General features: G+C 41.6%; 1 protein-coding gene across 1 annotated transcript in view; it reads right to left on the bottom strand.

Moving 5' to 3' along the window:
- Positions 1-19733, bottom strand: part of LOC143774986 (uncharacterized) — an 862433-nt gene that overhangs the window by 571959 nt on the left and 270741 nt on the right. Inside the window, exons 27-36 of the mRNA XM_077262800.1 lie at positions 14073-14090; positions 13887-13913; positions 13045-13116; positions 10341-10421; positions 9265-9291; positions 6658-6702; positions 5899-5967; positions 5581-5676; positions 5202-5228; positions 3061-3114 (exon numbers count right to left, since the gene is read on the bottom strand). Coding sequence (XP_077118915.1) covers positions 3061-3114; positions 5202-5228; positions 5581-5676; positions 5899-5967; positions 6658-6702; positions 9265-9291; positions 10341-10421; positions 13045-13116; positions 13887-13913; positions 14073-14090 — 516 coding nt within the window. The remainder of the gene's footprint in view (positions 1-3060; positions 3115-5201; positions 5229-5580; positions 5677-5898; positions 5968-6657; positions 6703-9264; positions 9292-10340; positions 10422-13044; positions 13117-13886; positions 13914-14072; positions 14091-19733) is intronic.

Genomic DNA, 19733 nt, shown 5'->3' on the forward strand with positions numbered 1-19733 from the left:
TCGGTGTTGGCGGGCCATCCTGGAATATTTGGTACCAGAGACTTGGTGGCCAGGTCTTTTTGGTGGCCTTCCTTGTCGCGGGATGTGCGTTCCTTTGTGCAGTCTTGTGGAATTTGTGCTCGGGCGAAGCCTTGCTGTTCTCGTGCCAGTGGTTTGCTGTTACCTTTGCCTGTCCCGAAGAGGCCTTGGATGCACATTTCCATGGATTTTATTTCAGATCTCCCTGTCTCTCAGAGAATGTCTGTCATCTGGGTGGTGTGTGATCGTTTTTCTAAGATGGTCCATTTGGTGCCCTTGCCTAAGTTGCCTTCCTCCTCCGAGTTGGTTCCACTGTTTTTTCAAAATGTGGTTCGTTTGCATGGGATTCCTGAGAACATTGTTTCTGACAGAGGATCCCAGTTTGTGTCTAGATTTTGGCGGACCTTTTGTGCTAAGTTGGGCATTGAATTGTCTTTTTCGTCGGCCTTCCATCCTCAGACGAATGGCCAAACCGAGCGAACTAATCAGACCTTGGAGACTTATTTAAGATGTTTTGTTTCTGCTGACCAGGACGACTGGGTTACTTTTTTACCGTTGGCCGAGTTTGCCCTTAATAATCGGGCTAGTTCTGCTACTTTGGTTTCTCCTTTTTTTTGTAATTCGGGGTTTCATCCTTGTTTTTCCTCGGGTCAGGTGGAGCCTTCTGACTGTCCTGGAGTGGATGTTGTGGTGGATAGGTTGCATCTGGAATCATGTGGTTGACAATTTGAAGTTGTCACAAGAGAAGGCTCAGCTCTTTGCCAACCGCCGTCGCTGTGTGGGTTCCCGACTTCGCGTTGGGGACTTGGTGTGGTTGTCTTCTCGCTTCGTTCCTATGAAGGTCTCCTCTCCTAAGTTCAAGCCTCGGTTTATCGGTCCTTATAAGATTCTGGAAGTCCTTGGCCCTGTGTCATTCCGTCTGGACCTCCCGGCATCATTTGCTATTCATAATGTGTTCCATCGCTCGTTGTTGCGGAGGTATGTGGTACCTGTAGTTCCTCCGGTTGAGCCTCCTGCCCCGGTGCTGGTTGAGGGAGAATTGGAATATGTGGTGGAGAAGATCTTGGATTCTCGTGTTTCTAGACGGAGGCTCCAGTATTTGGTCAAGTGGAAGGGCTATGGTCAGGAGGATAATTCTTGGGTTGTCGCCTCTGATGTTCATGCGGCCGATTTGGTTCGTGCCTTCCATGTGGCTCATCCTGATCGCCCTGGGGGTTTTCATGAGGGTTCGGTGACCCCTCCTTAAGGGGGGGGTACTGTTGTGAACTCTGTTTTCGGGCTCCCTCTTGTGGTCACTGGTGGTATGGTGTGACTTTTGCTTTGGGCTCCCCCTGGTGGCTTTGTTTGTTATCCTGCTGGTCTCTGGCTATCAGCTGGTTCGTTATCGTCTGGGAGGTTCCTATATAGCTCTGTTTTACTTCCACTCGTTGCCGGCTGTCGATGTAATCAGTGCTACTCAGATTCCTTCTGACTACCTTGCTCCCAGTCCATCCAGGACAAGCTAAGTTTTGTTTGCTCATTTTTTGATCAGCAGTGTTTATCATGTTTTCTTGTCCAGCTTGCTAAAATGTGATTCCCTCGCTTGCTGGATGCTCTAGTGGACTGAGTTTCTCCCCACACACCATTAGTTGGTGCGTGGGTTCTTGAAATCTCAGGATGGATATTTTGTAAGGGTTTTTTATTGATCGCATAGACCCCTGCTCTATTTTCTGCTTTCTAGTACTAGTGGGCCTCTTTTGCTGAATCTGATTTCATCCCTATGTATGTGCCTTCTTCTTACTTCACCGTTAATATTTGTTGGGGGCTTCTATATCTTTGGGGATTATTTCTCTGGAGGCAAGCGAGGTCTTTCTTTCTCTTTAGGGGTAGCTAGTTCCTCAGGCTGGCTCGGGACGTCTAGGAATTTTTTAGGCACGTTCACCGGCTACCTCTAGTTGTTTTGGATAGGTTCAGATTTGCGATCAGTCCAGTTACCATCTCCCTAGAGCTTGTCCTTAGTTTATTCACTTGCTGGTCTATTTGTGATCCTCAGCCTCTAAGGATCATAACACCCGACCTCCAATGAGTGGTTGTCCCACGGGCATGCTCAGTTGACAAAAAGCAGGACTCAGTCCCTGGAGCGTCTGCTCGCTGCTGATTAATACTGGTTAATAGCTGAACCTAGGATGGCAGCAGTAACCAGATGCTCAGCATCAGCTTGAGTAAGATGCTGTGACCGATGTCTCTGCTGAGCAGGCTCCTCTGCGACTGAGGAAAAATGGGAGACTGCAGAGGACATGGTTCGAGATTCCCCCTGTGCAGTGGTGGGAACTCGACACCTAACACCTGGTAAGTCCTATAGAGTAGTCACCTCAGCGACCCCTCACCCAGACGTTTGTTTCACAGCCAGCTTCTTCAGGGGACATGTTGGGGTGAGGGGCTGCCACATTCTTAAATGATGTACTGACCTATCAGCGTTGTGAGTGTGTTCAATGTAATCCATCATGACGTTGGCGCATGCCGTGACTGCCCCTCTTATGTGATGGAAACCTCCTGGAGACATTCTTGACAGCTAGGTGTGGAACACAAGCATTTGAGAGTATGAGCGTCATCAGAAGTACTGGAGATGGGGAAAGCTGTGTCAACAGCATCTCCAGGAATTTTCCATCACATGAGAAAGGCAGTCGTGGCATGCGCCGACGTCATCATGGATTACACTAAACACACTCATAACGCTGATAGGTCAGTAGTTCATTTAAGAATGCGGTTTGAGGTCTTAACACCACTGTCACACAGCAGAGATCCACTTTCACATAGTTTAAATTTACACAGTCTAAAACTTATACAGTTTAATTAAATCTGACTCAATATGTTTTAAAGAGTTGATGGGAAAAAATTGAGCTTCAGGTAGCTTCAGGTAACCCATAATAATTTGTTAATAAAAATACAACAAATATTCTATGAAAAGGATATATTGTCAAAAAGATGCAATACACATATTTAAAACATCACAAAAGAAAGATAAAGAAGATAAATGAAGGATATTAACTCTGGTTAACTTACAATGTCTCCTGAATCTCCTTTGTCTCCTTTTAATCCAGGTTTTCCCCGAGCACCCTATATAAATGTAGTTTACTACATTAGTATTGCACCATAATATTTCTTTTAGATAAATATCTGTTACCTCAGTTGTAAAGAGGTTTCTGTCTGAGATCTGAACAAATTAGGGCCAAGGCAGGTAAAAGTTAAAAAAAAATAAGCATGACTTAAGGCCCCGTCTCACATAGCGAGTTACCAACGATCACGACCAGCGATACGACCTGGCCGTGATCGTTGGTAAGTCGTTGTGTGGTCGCTGGAGAGCTGTCACACAGACAGCTCTCTCAAGCGACCAACGATCAGGGGAACGACTTCGGCATTGTTGAAACTGTCTTCAACGATGCCAAAGTCCCCCTGCAGCACCCGGGTAACCAGGGTAAACATCGGGTTACTAAGTGCAGGGCCGCGCTTAGTAACCCGATGTTTACCCTGGTTACCAAAAAAAACAAACACTACATACTCGCCTTTCGGTGTCCGTCAGGTCCATCGCTGTCTGCTTCCCGCTCTGACTGAGCCGCCGTACAGTGAGAGCAGAGCGCAGCGGTGACGTCACTGCTGTGCTCTCACTGTACGGCCGGATCTCAGTCAGAGCAGGAAGCAGACGGCAAGGGACCTGACGGACATCAGATGGTGAGTATGTACTGTTTGGTTTTTTTTACATTTACGCTGGTAACCAGGGTGTAAACATCGGGTTACTAAGCGCGGCCCTGCGCTTAGTAACCCGATGTTTACCCTGGCTACCAGTGAAGACATCGCTGGATCGGTGTCACACACACCGATTCAGCGATGTCAGCGGGACCTCAACGACCAAAAAAAGGTCCAGGCCATTCCGACACGACCAGCGATCTCACAGCAGGGGCCTGATCGCTGGGACGTGTCACACATAGCGAGATCGCTACTGAGGTCGCTGTTGCGTCACAAAACTAGTGACTCAGCAGCGATCTCGCTAGCGATCTCGCTATGTGTGACGGGGCCTTTACAATTCCCTGCTGGAGTGGCACCCAATTCAATAGGTAAATAATGTTTACTTAGGTATTTTACACCTTTGTCTTAGTTTATCTGAACTGTGATAACCTCTTAGAGCAAAAACTACTTAAAGGGAACCTGTCAGGTCCCCGTGCCCCCAGAACCACCAGCAGTTGCGTCTGCATATGTAAACACCCTAACAGTCCCTGTGTTATATTACACACATACACAGATCTTTAGAAAAAGTATTTTTCAAGTTTGTTTATGATATGTAGATTAAGCGTTTGACCAGTCAATGGGGCATTAGTGTCGCCAGACTAGTCGGTACACTTTGCATGTTATCATGCCCCTGTAGGTATGATAACATGACTTACAAGCGCCGGCGTCATCGCCAGAGCTATAGAAACCTTGTGCATGCGTTCGTCTTCTTTATCCCACATCATTGGGCCTCTGAAGCCGGCCGTATGCATCCCGGCTTCAGTCTTCTCACTACCGATCATGTGCTGTGCACCTCCCTGGAAGCCATGCACAATGTTTCTATAGCTCTAGCAATGACGCCGGTTCTTGTAAGTCATGTTATCACACCCACAGGGGCGTAATAACATGCTAAGTGGGCCGTTTAGTCTGACGACACTAACATCCCTGCAACTAGATCTGTTTATGTGTGTAATATAATACAGGAACTGTTAGGCAGGGTGTTTAGATCGGCAGACACAACTGCTGGTGGTTCTGGGAACACAGGGGACCTGACAGGTTCTCTTTAGGTGTTGCAGGGAACTGTAGTTACATTGCCCCAATGAAATGCAAAAGCAAGCATAACTGATCTGTCGCCGTCAAGTACAGTATACACATAGTTAAAAGTACAGGGGAAAAGCAAAAATATTAATTTTATCAGTTTGTAGTGTCCTTGGAGGGTTAACAAGTGACAAAAATATTTTTTTAACATTAACTTAACATTTTAGGAACAAAAAGATTATTTTGACATAATTTCTGGTAATAATAAAGTAGCATAATTTATGGTAATAATAAAGTATTGATTTTTATTAATTCTGCAGAACTAATGATGGGAGAATAATAACCAGGAAATCTGAAATGTAAAAAACAAAGAAAAATCAATCACTCAAAACAAATATTCTCACCTGGTTTCCTGTTTCACCAGGTTCACCCTGTAAAAAAAGATAATTTATTAATAAATAATAAAATAGCATATTCTGTGCTCATACTTTTGGGAGGGGATGTCGTGGATCTACAGTACTTTAAATAATGAAAAAATCGGACACAATGTGGAAACACCTGTTGCTATTATTACTGAAGCTGGATTTATGAATGTGGTACAAGTAGAAGGGGCACATATGCAACGGAATATGCTAAATATTAGGTTAGTTGTGGCTTGTATAGGTTTTAAAGAAATCTTATGCATACGCTACAGACAATTTTCGCCCAAGAAGGAACAGTTCACACCATTCCTCCTAAAGTGTGAGAAGTTTCAGAAATTTGTTGTTGATCAGTAACACATACCTTGATAGAAATCCCTGGGGGTCCCTGTGGCCCTGGGAATCCTGGAACACCAGGAGGTCCTGGATGTCCAGGGGAACCCGGATGACCCTTGGAGCCCTGCAAATAATAACAAGTGAAAACATAAAAATCAAAGTATGCCTGCTACATGCATGGTCTAAAAACTGACACCAATGAATTTGGAATTCTATTTCCTTACATATTTTGCTAATTTTTATTCTATAAAGCAATAAAGAAAAGAAAAGAAAAAGGACAAATTAAAATATAAGAATGTATGAAAATATGTTAGGCAAGATTAAAGTAAAGGACACATATACTTACAGGGGATCCAGGAATTCCACCAAGTCCAGCCATTCCATCAAGTCCTCCCAGCACATAGCCAGGTTCCCCCTATGATAACATTGAAAAATAAAAAAATATCTAAGAAGAATTTTTACAGTTATATCAATGATATATTATATAACCCTAACTGATTTTATGATATTATAGAAAATGTTAGTTTAACTACACTTAGTTTACAGGAGTATTCTAAAGGGTATGCCATAAATGCAAAAAAAGTTCAGGTCCCACCTCTGAGACCCTTACCTGTCTGGAGAATAGAGGTCTATTGACACCCACAATTCTTAGTCTTTTTATTCTCCTCATCATTCAATGGAGAGATGATCACACCTGAGCATGATCTTTTATACTGAAATATTTTTTGGATAATTTATTAGGATAAATTAACTCCCTCAAAAAAATCTATGAAGAATGTTTATAATAGCATCTTACAATTTTTTTGAAAAATAGAAAATGTTAGCTTAACGACACTCAGCTAACAAGTGTATTCTAAAGAATATGACATATATGCCAAATATAGGAAGGTCCCACCCCACCTTTGAGTCCTCACTTATCTGGAGAACAGAGTTCTATAGTTAGAGCCACAATTACCAGTCTTTGTATGCTCTATATACTATAGTGGTAAGATGACCACACTTGTGCATGGTCTTTCCACAGAAGTCTATAGGAGTTACAGAAAAAAATGAAATAGGAAAAGGTGGGAAAAATGATTTTTATTGTACGATGTAGAGAAAAACTTACTCTGTCCCCTTTTGGCCCAGGGGATCCTGGGTAACCTTGATGCCCCTATAATAAATAAATGGTAGCATAATGAATTTCTGCTGAAAACATAAAATAGGAGAATATGCTTTTTACCAAATGTTTTGTGAGTCAAAAGCTAATATTATGAATTGATTGGATATGTTGGATACGTTTTTAGGGTGAAACCAGACAGTATGACTGCGCAGCACACTCGAGCCACTCGCAGTGGCCAATTGACAAACGATTTGCTGCCGAAATCACAGAACTGCCAGTGCAGGTGGGCATGGTTCATTTACAATGACTTGCCTCACCTTTGCAGCTTATTCAAATGTCCTTTTTTTAATAACTAGAAAAAAATTATAATTTTTCCTCAGTGTGCTGGATCCAATTTTCATCTGCTTTCGTGCCATGTGTCTGTTTTTACCATTAGTCTTGCATTTGTTTTTCTTGTGTGCAAAAAAATTCAAAGCTTGTTCTCTCCATTAAACAGTAAAAAATTAAACAGTGCTTGGACAAAACATATACAGCATCCTACTGCTATTCGCTTTTTTCACAGACACATTGACTTGAGTTGGCGAATTTTATTTGTGACTTGGATCCAAAACAGGTCTCCATTTTTTTCCGAACATTTAGTCCATAAAAAATAACACAGTGTTAGGAGTCGAGTTTCCTCTGCTGCACAGGGGGAATCTTGATCCGTCTCTGCTGCAGTCTCCCATTCTCAATCGGCCGCAGTGGAGCCTGCTCAGCGTAGACGTCGGTCCCAGCGTCTCACTGAGTCTGATTCAGTGCAAAGGGTTATTGCTGCCTCTCCAGGCTCTACTATTGTACCCTGCACTGATCTACGGCGAACAGGCTTTCCTGGGACTAAGTCCTGCTTTGCACATACTGAGCATGCCCAGGGTAAGATCTCTCACTGGAGATCAGGGGTCACATGTTCAGCTTCTGCAGCCAAGTCCATTGGTTCTTTCAGGAAGGTCCTATAGGTGCTAGAACTAAGTTCTGCTCTGCACACACTGAGCATGCCCAGGGCAAGATCTCTCAGTGGAGATCTAGGGTCACATGCTCAGGTATGGCAATCTCTCATTGGTCCTCTTCTTTAAGGTCTTGTATGTGCTGCAGCTATTTAAGGCTCGCATGGCCGCACGGCCATGCGCTAGTATCTTCATATGTTACATGCTTTGCGCCACTGTGGTCATTTGTGTGAATGTGTTCAGGGACCCGGCTGAAATAAGCCCCTAGAATGCTGGCACCTCCGGAGAGGAGTGTTGAATGCATGAATGACCACTGACTGCTCTCATCTGGGTAGTTAGCCTGTGTCTCTGTGAGAGTTAACAGGGCACAGAGCTTTGCTTTCTCGGCCACTCTGTGAAGCTAACAGAGCTGGTTATTACCGCCATATTGCGCCGCCATCCACTTAGCAGCAGGATATTCCTGCACGGTGGATCCCGGGTTGCGAACGCACCAAACCTCAATAAATATATTCGGTGCGTTCCGCAAACCCTAACACACAGACATGGGACTAGCCTAAAAAACTATAATGTGTATTCATTCTATCCTTGAAAATTGCAGATGGACACATACATGAAAATTGGCAGTCAGAATCAGGCCTGGAACTGGGATATAAGTTCAAGAACTTCTGATTCTCACTGATTACTCACTGCACAAAAATGAAACCCAGATGTTCCATTTTTATAATAACTGTTTATGGTGTTTGTCTTTAAATTGTTTGTGTACACTTTTATATATTGCTAAAATATCATAGCAAATAGGAATCTAATGGCTATATCTAGCTCAAACATATACGCTCAGTATAGCATCAAACCAATAACCCAATGGGGACAATATAAGTCAATAGTGTAAGTCCTCAAAACCCTCTGCAAAAGCAAGTGTTCAAAAGTCTAAAAATTGACCCATATGGCTACAAAATCAGATACTGGTATTTTCATCATCACGGAAAGTCTTTGTACAATTCTTCAAAAACACAAGCTTTCACCACCCCTGTTCAACAGGGGAGAGGTTCAGGAAAGTCGGTCATGGTCTTGACTTTATTTTCCCATTTTCAATATCTAGCTTTTTAAAATTTATATCGTATGAGATTCTGTGAGTATTCTGTGTGTAATACCTATTTCAATGTCATTAGTGATGAGTGAGTATGTTCATTACTCGAGTTTTCCAAGCATGCTCGGGTGTTCTCCAAGTATCTTGGGCGTGCTCGTAGATTATGTTTGAGTCCCTGCAGCTGCATGATGTGTGGCTGCTAGATAGCCTGAATACATGTGGGGATTCCATAACAAACAGGCAATCCCTGCATGTGTTCAGGTTGTCTAACAGCCGCAAATCATGCAGCTGCGGGGACACAAACATAATCTACGAGCACGCCCCAGATACTCGAAGAACACCCGAACGTGCTCAGAAAACTCGAGTAACGAGCACACTCTCTCATCACTAAATGTCATTCTTAGTTACTGCTTGATTCTTTTCCAGAAATAGCTTTGCTATCGTTCCTGGGCTGTGTCAGGTATTGCAACTCAATCCCAATCACTTGAATGGTGCTGAGTCTTTGGTGAAAGCAATCACAGACTTTAATTCTATTTGAATACTTACAGTGTCTCCCTGGAAACCTTTATGACCCTAAAAAACAAAGGTATATAATATTAGGTTAATGTTCAATCGTACACTATTTTATTTACATGGAACATAAATATAAATGTATGTAATAAAAGGCATAAAGATTACATCAGTATTCCACCAGTCCCGAGGTCAACTGAGAACTACTAGATTTGTGAGGGTCTGACCGCTAAAAACCTGACTGATTAGTGATGAGCGAATATACTCGTTACTCGAGATTTCCCGAGCACGCTCGGGTGCCCTCCGAGTATTTTTTAGTGCTCAGAGTTTTAGTTTTCCTCACCTCAGTTGAATGATTTAGATCTGTTAGCCAGCTTGATTACATGTGGGGATTCCCTAGCAACCAGGCAACCCCCTCATGTACTTATGCTGGCTAACAGATGTAAATCATTCAGCTGCGGCGCTAAAAACTAAAACTCCAAGCACTAAAAAATATTCGGAGGACACCCGAGCGTGCTCAGGAAATCTCGAGTAACAAGTATATTAGCTCATCACTACGACTGATCACCAACAGTCAGATCCCAACCAATGTAGAAGTTTTCAGTTATCATGTGGATAAGTGCCAACTTTTAACCAGAATACTTCTATAGTATAAAATGATTCTACTTAGATTTATGTTAATACCTTTTATACCAAAGGGTTTTGATGATGGCATATTGATAAAAAAGTGATAACATTCTGATCTTTGGGTCTGAGTACCGGGACTCCCACCTATCTTGTCAAAATGCATGGCCGCAGTGCTAGTTTACTTGTAGGGAACTGTGGTATCTCCCTACAAAGAGGGTAGTTGAAAATATCACTGAGCAGGACAAATAGACAAGGACACCTTGGTCACTTCAATCTCAAGATTTGTGGGATTCCCACCAGTCAGATTTCCACCCATCAATATTCTTTTGCTTATCCTATGAATGTGACATAACAGTACAAGATAGGGAACTGTCTTTTACAGGAGTTATCTTGTTAAAACAGCCCCTGCCTGTTTAGTCCATTTGCATAGTCATAAACACACATACCGTACTTGAATGTACAGACTGGAATCATAATGTTTTTACCATAAGACCTGGTGGACCTGGAGGGCCTGTTCGACCAGGACGTCCTGGAAGGCCGGGAATACCATCTTGGCCTGGTAGACCCTAGAAAAATGGATGATGATGAACATGATTATTATTATCATTATTATGGTTGTTGAAAAAAAAGGACATTATTATAATTAAGAAACTGTTACAAATATAACAAACATGTTCAGAAATCATTTATAAAATCTACTGAAAAAATGAGTACATTTACAAGGAAGCGAGTTAGAAAGAAAACAAGGGCAAGTCTTAAATGATTCTTCTGTAAAAACTAATTTGCAACAATATTTACTATAGGCTCCAAAAAATGACAGCGATATAAGGAGAACTCAGTTGGGCACGATCTATGATGTTGTCCTCTGTGACTTCATAATCTTTATAAAACGTGATATCTCTGTAATTATAAAACAGTGGGGACCTCTCCCTTTTAACCAGATGATACATGTGTCTTGGTGTTTAGATTTTCTGTATACCACTACTATTAGAGCTGCCTGAGAAGGAACAGAGGCCTTGAATGGGAAGACATTTGGTTCACACAGATCAGCAGTAATTGCAGGGGGAGCAAGTGCCTGTGAGGGTGGCACTGATTTGTAAGATGAGCAGTGGTTGTGCTGATCATACATCACTGAATTCTTTACTTTCATGACAATGTTTTGCTACAAGAGACATTTTCATCTTTTATAACTAATCTTACTATTTCTAATTTTTTGTCGCATTAAAGTGTCTTTCTTCTCCCATCTAGAAGATCCTATCCCAATGTCAGGACTCTGAGCATTTTTTATTACCTTTTGTGCATTACTGCCCTTTTCCAAGATGGCGTCTTTGGTCTCATCTGCACTGTGTCTTCCTGCTATAAAACTCCACCCCAGCCTTCAGTCTTTGCTAGAGTATTCTGCCTTGCATCCAGCTCCTGACTCTGGTGACTCCCTGGCTATATACCTGCTCCTGTGAACCTGTGTGGTGATCCTGCTACTCCGCTCTGAGTTCCTGCTGCATACACCAGTTTCCAGTAATCCTCCTTCATCTGCTGCTCGTGTTTACTTCCATCTGCATTTGCTGGACATGTAAGCTGTTGCTGCTCTGCAAAAACCTGAGACTATTACCCAGGCCTCCCTGGTTGTGCTAAGATATTATTTGAACTGCCTTATAAGCATATCTATCTGTGTTTGGACTAAAACAAAGTCTTACTTGTGTCAAGTATCCTCAAGAATAATTGTGCTTCATAGACTTTCTGCGTGATTGCATTTTCCTCTGAAGTTTCCTATAGACTGCTAAGCTGCGTTTAATATTTACACCAAGTGTTGTGGACATGAGTTTCTCTCTGCACCTGTTTGAATCACCGTGTTATAATATAGACTTTACCACTTATAAAACTGTGTCCTGTAGTTGTCTTGTTCCACGCAAAGAACCTCCTGAGTATCCCCTATAATTATTACACCCAATATGTAGTAGGCATCATAATAATAATAATTGCAATAATAATAATAATAATAATAATATTAGCAATACATCCAATTAAAATATAAAATAGTTCTTCTGATTAGTTATGTCGCTTATCCCATGTGCAGGAAATTGCCGTAGCTTAGCTATCCGTGGTTATGACCATTAAGAACTAAGTGTCACTATCTGAGTGCCTTAATCATGCATACCTAAGCTGCTGCAATGCCCTGCACATGGGGTAAGCGACATAACTAATCAAAATAACCATACTACTGTGAAGGAGAAAATGTCTAATTAAATCAATTATTAAACCTTATATAAGTCAGTTCAGATATGGTGTAGCAAGATGGCGATTGTGTCTTTGAAGCTGTCTTGGAGATCCTTGAAACTGACCTGGAAGGAATCTTTGGAATGCAGGAGTGAAGGCACTGGAATACCCCACATTTGGAAATGAAGTTGGAATGAACCAATCAGAGTGACACTAACTATTCAGAAGTTGTGCGACCCCCCTATTTCCTGTTCTTAATATATTCTTTTGTTATGAGAATAAAGTTCAGTTGGGCATCATCTTTGACTGAGAGAGGAGTTTGTAACAGTCTTTGTGAATCTGATGCATTCTTAGCCTCTAAGCTACCACTCAGCTTATATTTGGTCAGGTACAAGCAATCATATAGATCTCCCATTAAGAGATCACCCTCACACTACATTTCTAATCAGAGATATTTGCTAATATTATTATTACACATACTACATATTGAGATAGGATTTTGGAGATGGATATACCCCTTTAAGTGTACTATGTTGGAAGTTAGTTTGCAGGACATAACTATATTATTTCATTTTTATAACCACAAAGTGATACTCTCTTCAGTCCAATACCAAGTTTTTAGGCTTGAGAGACCTTACAGGACACGTGTTGACAAGAGTAAGTACAGCTGGCTGCGTCCTGTGGCAATTGACATTCATGGGCATGTTAGATCTATTCATCAGATTTTCCATGCATATACACCAAACATAATCTACTGACGTGTGTGGAAAAATAACACTAATTGTAAAAAATGTGGAAAACCACTAAATGATAAACTAAACATCATGTTCTGAAACATCTATTCCAAACTCATGAAAATATGAAAAAAACATATCTACCCAACCCCATCACTCATTTTAAATGCGGATATAGCACATTATTTAAGAAGCATGGTTATATTAGTTTGAACATATGAATTCAGGAATATCATAATACCCGTTCTCCTTTCTCTCCTTTAGAGTTCATGTTGAAGAGGTCAAATCCCCCAGGCTGTAAACCTGTGAAAGCCTGTAGACATAGAGAAAACATGATTCCATCAAACAGATAGAAACATAATGTAATGATGTGATTAAAACAGTGATGTATCCATTTAAATGTTCCCTGTCATTTCAACAAAGATTGCATAAATCAATAGTAAAAGCAAATATAAGAAACTATTTTATATACTGTATATGTTCTAAAAAATAATTTTCTTCTTTCTCTACTTTCAAGACACATCTTCTCCTCCCCATACCTCCAGAACTGAACATTCACGCTGTACAACTACTCAAATCTATCTTAATCAAATGAAAATGCCAGCCCACTAAGGTATCAAGATACAGAGCATATTAAACTCTATGGAAAGAAGAGGGTGGTGAAGAGTGAGGAGCACTCAACATAGTTAGAAACCAAGCCGACAAAGGCCAAACCTTTCTTCGGTGCTTGATTCACAGCTACACTGCTCAGTACTTCTGTAAAATGTTCTTAATGCTAATGGTGCTGCTTTTGTCTATGTGCCACAGCGAAAGAACAGTGGTAAGAGACATAGCAGCTAGTCTCTATGCATCAGATCAGAAAATTAGAGAAGGAGGGCACACAGTAGAATACTGGTGAAAAAGGCAGGATACAATGGCCATAAACAGTGTTATTCCTCATGAAATGTACACAAAATATACCGTAGCTTACACTGTAAAATTGCCAGAAATAACAGATACGTTTTAAGGTGAAAATGAAGTAATTTATTATAAGACAAGGGACCTGCACATTAATTTAAATATATCATACTTTTACAAACTTACATTTTGTCCTGGAGGACCACTTTCACCCTGTAATAAAAGAATAAAACAATATCATTATCAAATATATCTAAAATGAAATCTACATTTGTGAATTATCTATTGGATTTAAATGGAGTGTTATTAAAGCAGAAATACTTAAGATCTAAGAGCCAATAGTGGAAATGCTAAAATTCATTGACAACTTACCCTTTCTCCCTTTTGTCCCTGTAGAGTAAAATAAAACTGTATTAAATATTTATATTTAATGTTAAATCTCATTTTCTAATTTGCACAAAAGGAAGATAGAGACATGCACAATGGTATGTCTGCCCCTGACTACAAGGCATTTATATAATCTACCTAGAGGCTCATTATATTACGACAAAATAATTGTTTTTGCATCATTGTAATCTGAGAGCTATCATTTTTTATTTTTCCACTGATGGAGTTGTATGGCGGCTTCTTTTTTGTGGGACAAGATGTCATTTTCAGCAATATAATTTTTCTTTATATTTGTCTTTTTGTTTGCGTTTTATGACACGTTTTATTCGGCAGTATGATGAGAAAGAAGGGTTTTTTGCCTTGCTTTTTACTTTTTTTACGGTGTTCACTGAAGGGGTTAACTAGTGTGACAGTTTTGTTGATTAGGTAATTCTGGATGCAGCGGTACCAAAAATGTGTACTTTTTTGCTTCTTTTTGTTTTTACATAAATATATATATATATACCGTATATATATATATAAATATATATATATATATATATTTATGGGTATAATATTTGTTCATTCTTTAATATACAGTATTGTGATTTAAAAAAAAAAAAATTGCAATTTAGTTTTACTTTTTTACTTCCTCCCTCTTTGGGACTTTAATGTTTATTACTCTGATTGCTGGTATAATGCATTTCAAAATGTTACACCATTGCAATACCTTTCAGTATTAGTGCTCGCTCACATTAGTAGACAAAAAATTGCGCCGATGTTGCTCCTGAAAAGTTGGACAAGTGGAATCTGTATGTTTCAACTTATATCAATCGAGTGCAATGCGAGTGTGCGATTTTTTTCATCACCTAGCATCCATATGATATATATAATCCGTAGGCAATTCATATGCAGTGTTTTTAACCACAGCTTTTTCATACTGTAATTCTGTCATGTAAAGCCAGTTTACAAACTAGTAAAGCAATCTTATATACAGATATATGGTAGATAGATAAAATAGGATAGATATCCTATAGATAGTTCATGTTACAAGCCCTCTACATATAATAAACTAGCACATTTTAGTGCCTTTCATATGACACTAACGGTTGTTTAGCCTTATATAACCTATTATATATAAATAATTACTTTAAAAATATGGGGTGGGGCCCCCCATTTTTAATTACCAGCTAAGGGAAAGCAGACATCTGTTGTCACAAGGATATCATGTCCCCATGGAAGATCTGGCATTAGACGGTTACGTCTGGTAATGAATCGCAGGTCTTCTTTAGAGATGGTGTGAGTTGTGTCCCATATTAAATGGATTTAGTTTCCTCTGGTGCTGAAGAGGTTAACGACCCTTTCTATGCTGGTCAGAAACATGAAGATCTGTTTCAGCTGCTTCTGAGCTGGTCATTACCTCTTCCTATAAAAACTGGTCAGACCTTCTTGTCCCTGCCAGTGAAATATTAATCTTCCTGTGCTGTGTGCTAGAGCTAAGTGGTTGGAGCAGAGTTTATGTTTTTATCTCCTGGTCGTTATCCCATTTTGTTTATTCCTTCATGTCCCTATCTTCATTCCTATTGTTGATTAGTACTTTTGTATGATAGAGGTTTGTTATCCCAGTTTTGTCTTTGTGTCTTGTCTATATTACATTTCTGCCCCATGCCTCATGGGGTGTGGGAGGAGACAGATCAGGGTTTTAAAAGGAGCATAGTAAGATCAAAAACTCAGGACTCTCTTCAAGAGTACCCCCGAGACAAGGATAGTTGGGGTCACAGGCCCCTCCTTCCTTACCAAAGACTGTGTGAGTGTGTGTATTTGTCTATTAACTACGTGGTTAGCAATGGGGATGTCTGACAGACACCTCTCCATTACTAACCCCTGGGTTTGATGTCAATGAATATTACACAGCTGACATGAACCCCAAAACCATTACCCTGATTACCACCACCCCAGGGAAATCAGGAAGAGCCGATGCTAAGTGCCAGAATTTGAACATTTAATGGATGCCCCAGAGTGTTATTGGTCTGGAAAGGGGCAAATATCCATGGCCCTTCCCAGCCTATTAATATCAGCCCACAGCTGTCTGCTTAGCTGTTGCTGATTATGAAAAATAGTCGCTGAGATCTCATCTCCCGAGATCTTGGTGCCGAGATATCCATCTGCGCATGCACCTCCCCCAGCCGGCAGCCATTTTCTCGGAGTCCAATCCATTGCATAGGGCACCATGTCACTGCGGAGGCTCCGAGGCTCTGGGCTTTCACAAGATGTCGGCAGAGCCCCTGCAGCACCGGACACCCGCAGCACCGAACACCCGCAGCGGCGGGCCACACCACACATCCAAACACACCCTCATCCCAGCCTACAGCCGGTAAGGTACAGGTCCTTCTCAAAAAATTAGCATATAGTGTTAAATTTCATTATTTACCATAATGTAATGATTACAATTAAACTTTCATATACTATAGATTCATTATCCACCAACTGAAATTTGTCAGGTCTTTTATTGTTTTAATACTGATGATTTTGGCATACAACTCCTGATAACCCAAAAAACCTGTCTCAATAAATTAGCATATCAAGAAAAGGTTCTCTAAACGACCCATTACCCTAATCTTCTGAATCAACTAATTAACTCTAAACACATGCAAAAGATACCTGAGTAGTGTTGAGCGATACCGTCCGATACTTGAAAGTATCGGTATCGGAAAGTATCGGCCGATACCGGCAAAGTATCGGATCTAATCCGATACCGATACCCGATACCAATACAAGTCAATGGGACTCAAGTATCGGATGGTATTCCTGATGGTTCTCAGGGTCTGAAGGAGAGGAAACTCTCCTTCAGGCCCTGGGAACCATATAAATGTGTAAAAGAAAGAATTAAAATAAAAAATATCGCTATACTCACCTGTCCGACGCAGCCGGGACTTCAGCGAGGGAACCGGCAGCGTTGTTTGTTTAAAATTCGCGCTATTACTTGGTTACGTGAATTCCCGGCTTGTGATTGGTCAGGTCGGCCATGTTGCCGGGACGCGGACCAATCACAGCAAGCCGTGACGAAATTACGTCACGGCTTGCTGTGATTGGTCCGCGTCCCGGCAATATGGCCGCCCTGACCAATCACAAGCCGTGACGTCACGGGAGGCTGGACACGCGCTCATTTTAAAATGGGCGCGTGTCCAGCCTCCCGTGACGTCATGGCTTGTGATTGGTTGCGCCGCGGTCAACCAATCACAAGCCGGGAGGCTGGACGCGCTCATTTTAAAATGGGCGCGTGTCCAGCCTCCCGTGACGTCACGGCTTGTGATTGGTCAGGGCGGCCATATTGCCGGGACGCGGACCAATCACAGCAAGCCGTGACGTAATTTCGTCACGGCTTGCTGTGATTGGTCCGCGTCCCGGCAACATGGCCGACCTGACCAATCACAAGCCGGGAATTCACGTAACCAAGTAATAGCGCGAATTTTAAACAAACAACGCTGCCGGTTCCCTCGCTGAAGTCCCGGCTGCGTCGGACAGGTGAGTATAGCGATATTTTTTATTTTAATTCTCTCTTTTACACATTTTAACATTAATGTTGTTGCGATACCCGATATCCGATACCACAAGAGTATCGGAATCCCGGTATCGGAATTCCGATACAGCAAGTATCGGCCGATACCCGATACTTGCAGCATCGGAATGCTCAACACTATACCTGAGGCTTTTAAAAACTCCCTGACTGGTTCATTACTCAAAACCCCCATCATGGGTAAGACTAGCGACCTGACAGATGTCAAGAAGGCCATCATTGACACCCTCAAGCAAGAGGGTAAGACCCAGAAAGAAATTTCTCAACAAATAGGCTGTTCCCAGAGTGCTGTATCAAGGCACCTCAATGGTAAGTCTGTTGGAAGGAAACAATGTGGCAGAAAACGCTGTACAACGAGAAGAGGTGACCGGACCCTGAGGAAGATTGTGGAGAAGGACCGATTCCAGACCTTGGGGAACCTGAGGAAGCAGTGGACTGAGTCTGGTGTGGAGGAAATGGGCTACAGGTGCCGCATTCCCCAGGTAAAGCCACTTTTGAACCATAAACAGCGGCAGAAGCGCCTGACCTGGGCTACAGAGAAGCAGCACTGGACTGTTGCTAAGTGGTCCCAAGTACTTTTTTCTGATGAAAGCAAATTTTGCATGTCATTCGGAAATCAAGGTGCCAGAGTCTGGAGGAAGACTGGGGAGAAGGAAATGCCAAAATGCCTGAAGTCCAGTGTCAAGTACCCACAGTCAGTGATGGTGTGGGGTGCCATGTCAGCTGCTGGTGTTGGTCCACTGTGTTTCATCAAGGGCAGGGTCAATGCAGCTAGCTATCAGGAGATTTTGGAGCACTTCATGCTTCCATCGGCTGAAATGCTTTATGGAGATGAAGATTTCATTTTTCAGCACGACCTGGCACCTGCTCACAGTGCCAAAACCACTGGTAAATGGTTTACTGACCATGGTATTACTGTGCTCAATTGGCCTGCCAACTCTCCTGACCTGAACCCCATAGAGAATCTGTGGGATATTGTGAAGAGAAAGTTGAGAGACGCAAGACCCAACACTCTGGATGAGCTTAAGGTCGCTATTGAAGCATCCTGGGCCTCCATAACATCTCAGCAGTGTCACAGGCTGATTGCCTCCATGCCACGCCGCATTGAAGCAGTCATTTCTGCCAAAGGATTCCCGACCAAGTATTGAGTGCATAACTGAACATTATTATTTGATGTTTTTTTTGTTTGGTATTAAAAAACACTTTTATTTGATTGGTCGGGTGAAATATGCTAATTTATTGAGACAGGTTTTTTGGGTTATCAGGAGTTGTATGCCAAAATCATCAGTATTAAAACAATAAAAGACCTGACAAATTTCAGTTGGTGGATAATGAATCTATAATATATGAAAGTTTAATTGTAATCATTACATTATGGTAAATAATGAAATTTAACACTATATGCTAATTTTTTGAGAAGGACCTGTATATCCACATTATAAAACACCCCCCCATTTTCCCTCCAAATTTGAGGGAAAAAAGTGTGTCTTATAATCCAAAAAATACGGTATATATCTCACTGACATCTTTCTATCTATTCTATCTATTCTATTCTCACAGTTTGGGCTGTGAATTTACTGTACTTGGCTGATGAAATGCCGGGTTTCCTTTGAGATGTGTGTATAAAATCGAATGGCACACACATGTTCTGTGTGCTGTGCGCTTTTTTTTCTTGCACGCATTGACTTGCATTGGCGAGTGTGATCCGATTCTCACAGACAATCGAAGCATGCTGTGATTTTTTTTCTCAGTCCGATCCAAGTTGAGAAAAAACTCGCAGATTAGCACTGAATCATTAAATAAGATTGGTCAGAGTGTAATGTGATGTTTTCTCACATTGCACTCCTCCATATTATAGGCTAACGTAAACGAGCCCTTACACTGACAGAAGCAAGGTTTAACTGGCTTGCAGTATCTGGCAGACTTGGGGGTCTTCATGATGACGTCGGGTTGCCATGATGACGATTGGGCCCTTGTGATGATGTCTAGGAAGGGTAATCACATGAGAGATTTAGCTTCCTAAATATTGGGATCAATATCGATCATGGTATTTAGGGGACTAAACATCTAGGGGCAGTGCGGGAACCACC

Source organism: Ranitomeya variabilis, chromosome 5, assembly GCF_051348905.1.
Source record: "Ranitomeya variabilis isolate aRanVar5 chromosome 5, aRanVar5.hap1, whole genome shotgun sequence".
Lineage (NCBI taxonomy): Eukaryota > Metazoa > Chordata > Amphibia > Anura > Dendrobatidae > Ranitomeya > Ranitomeya variabilis.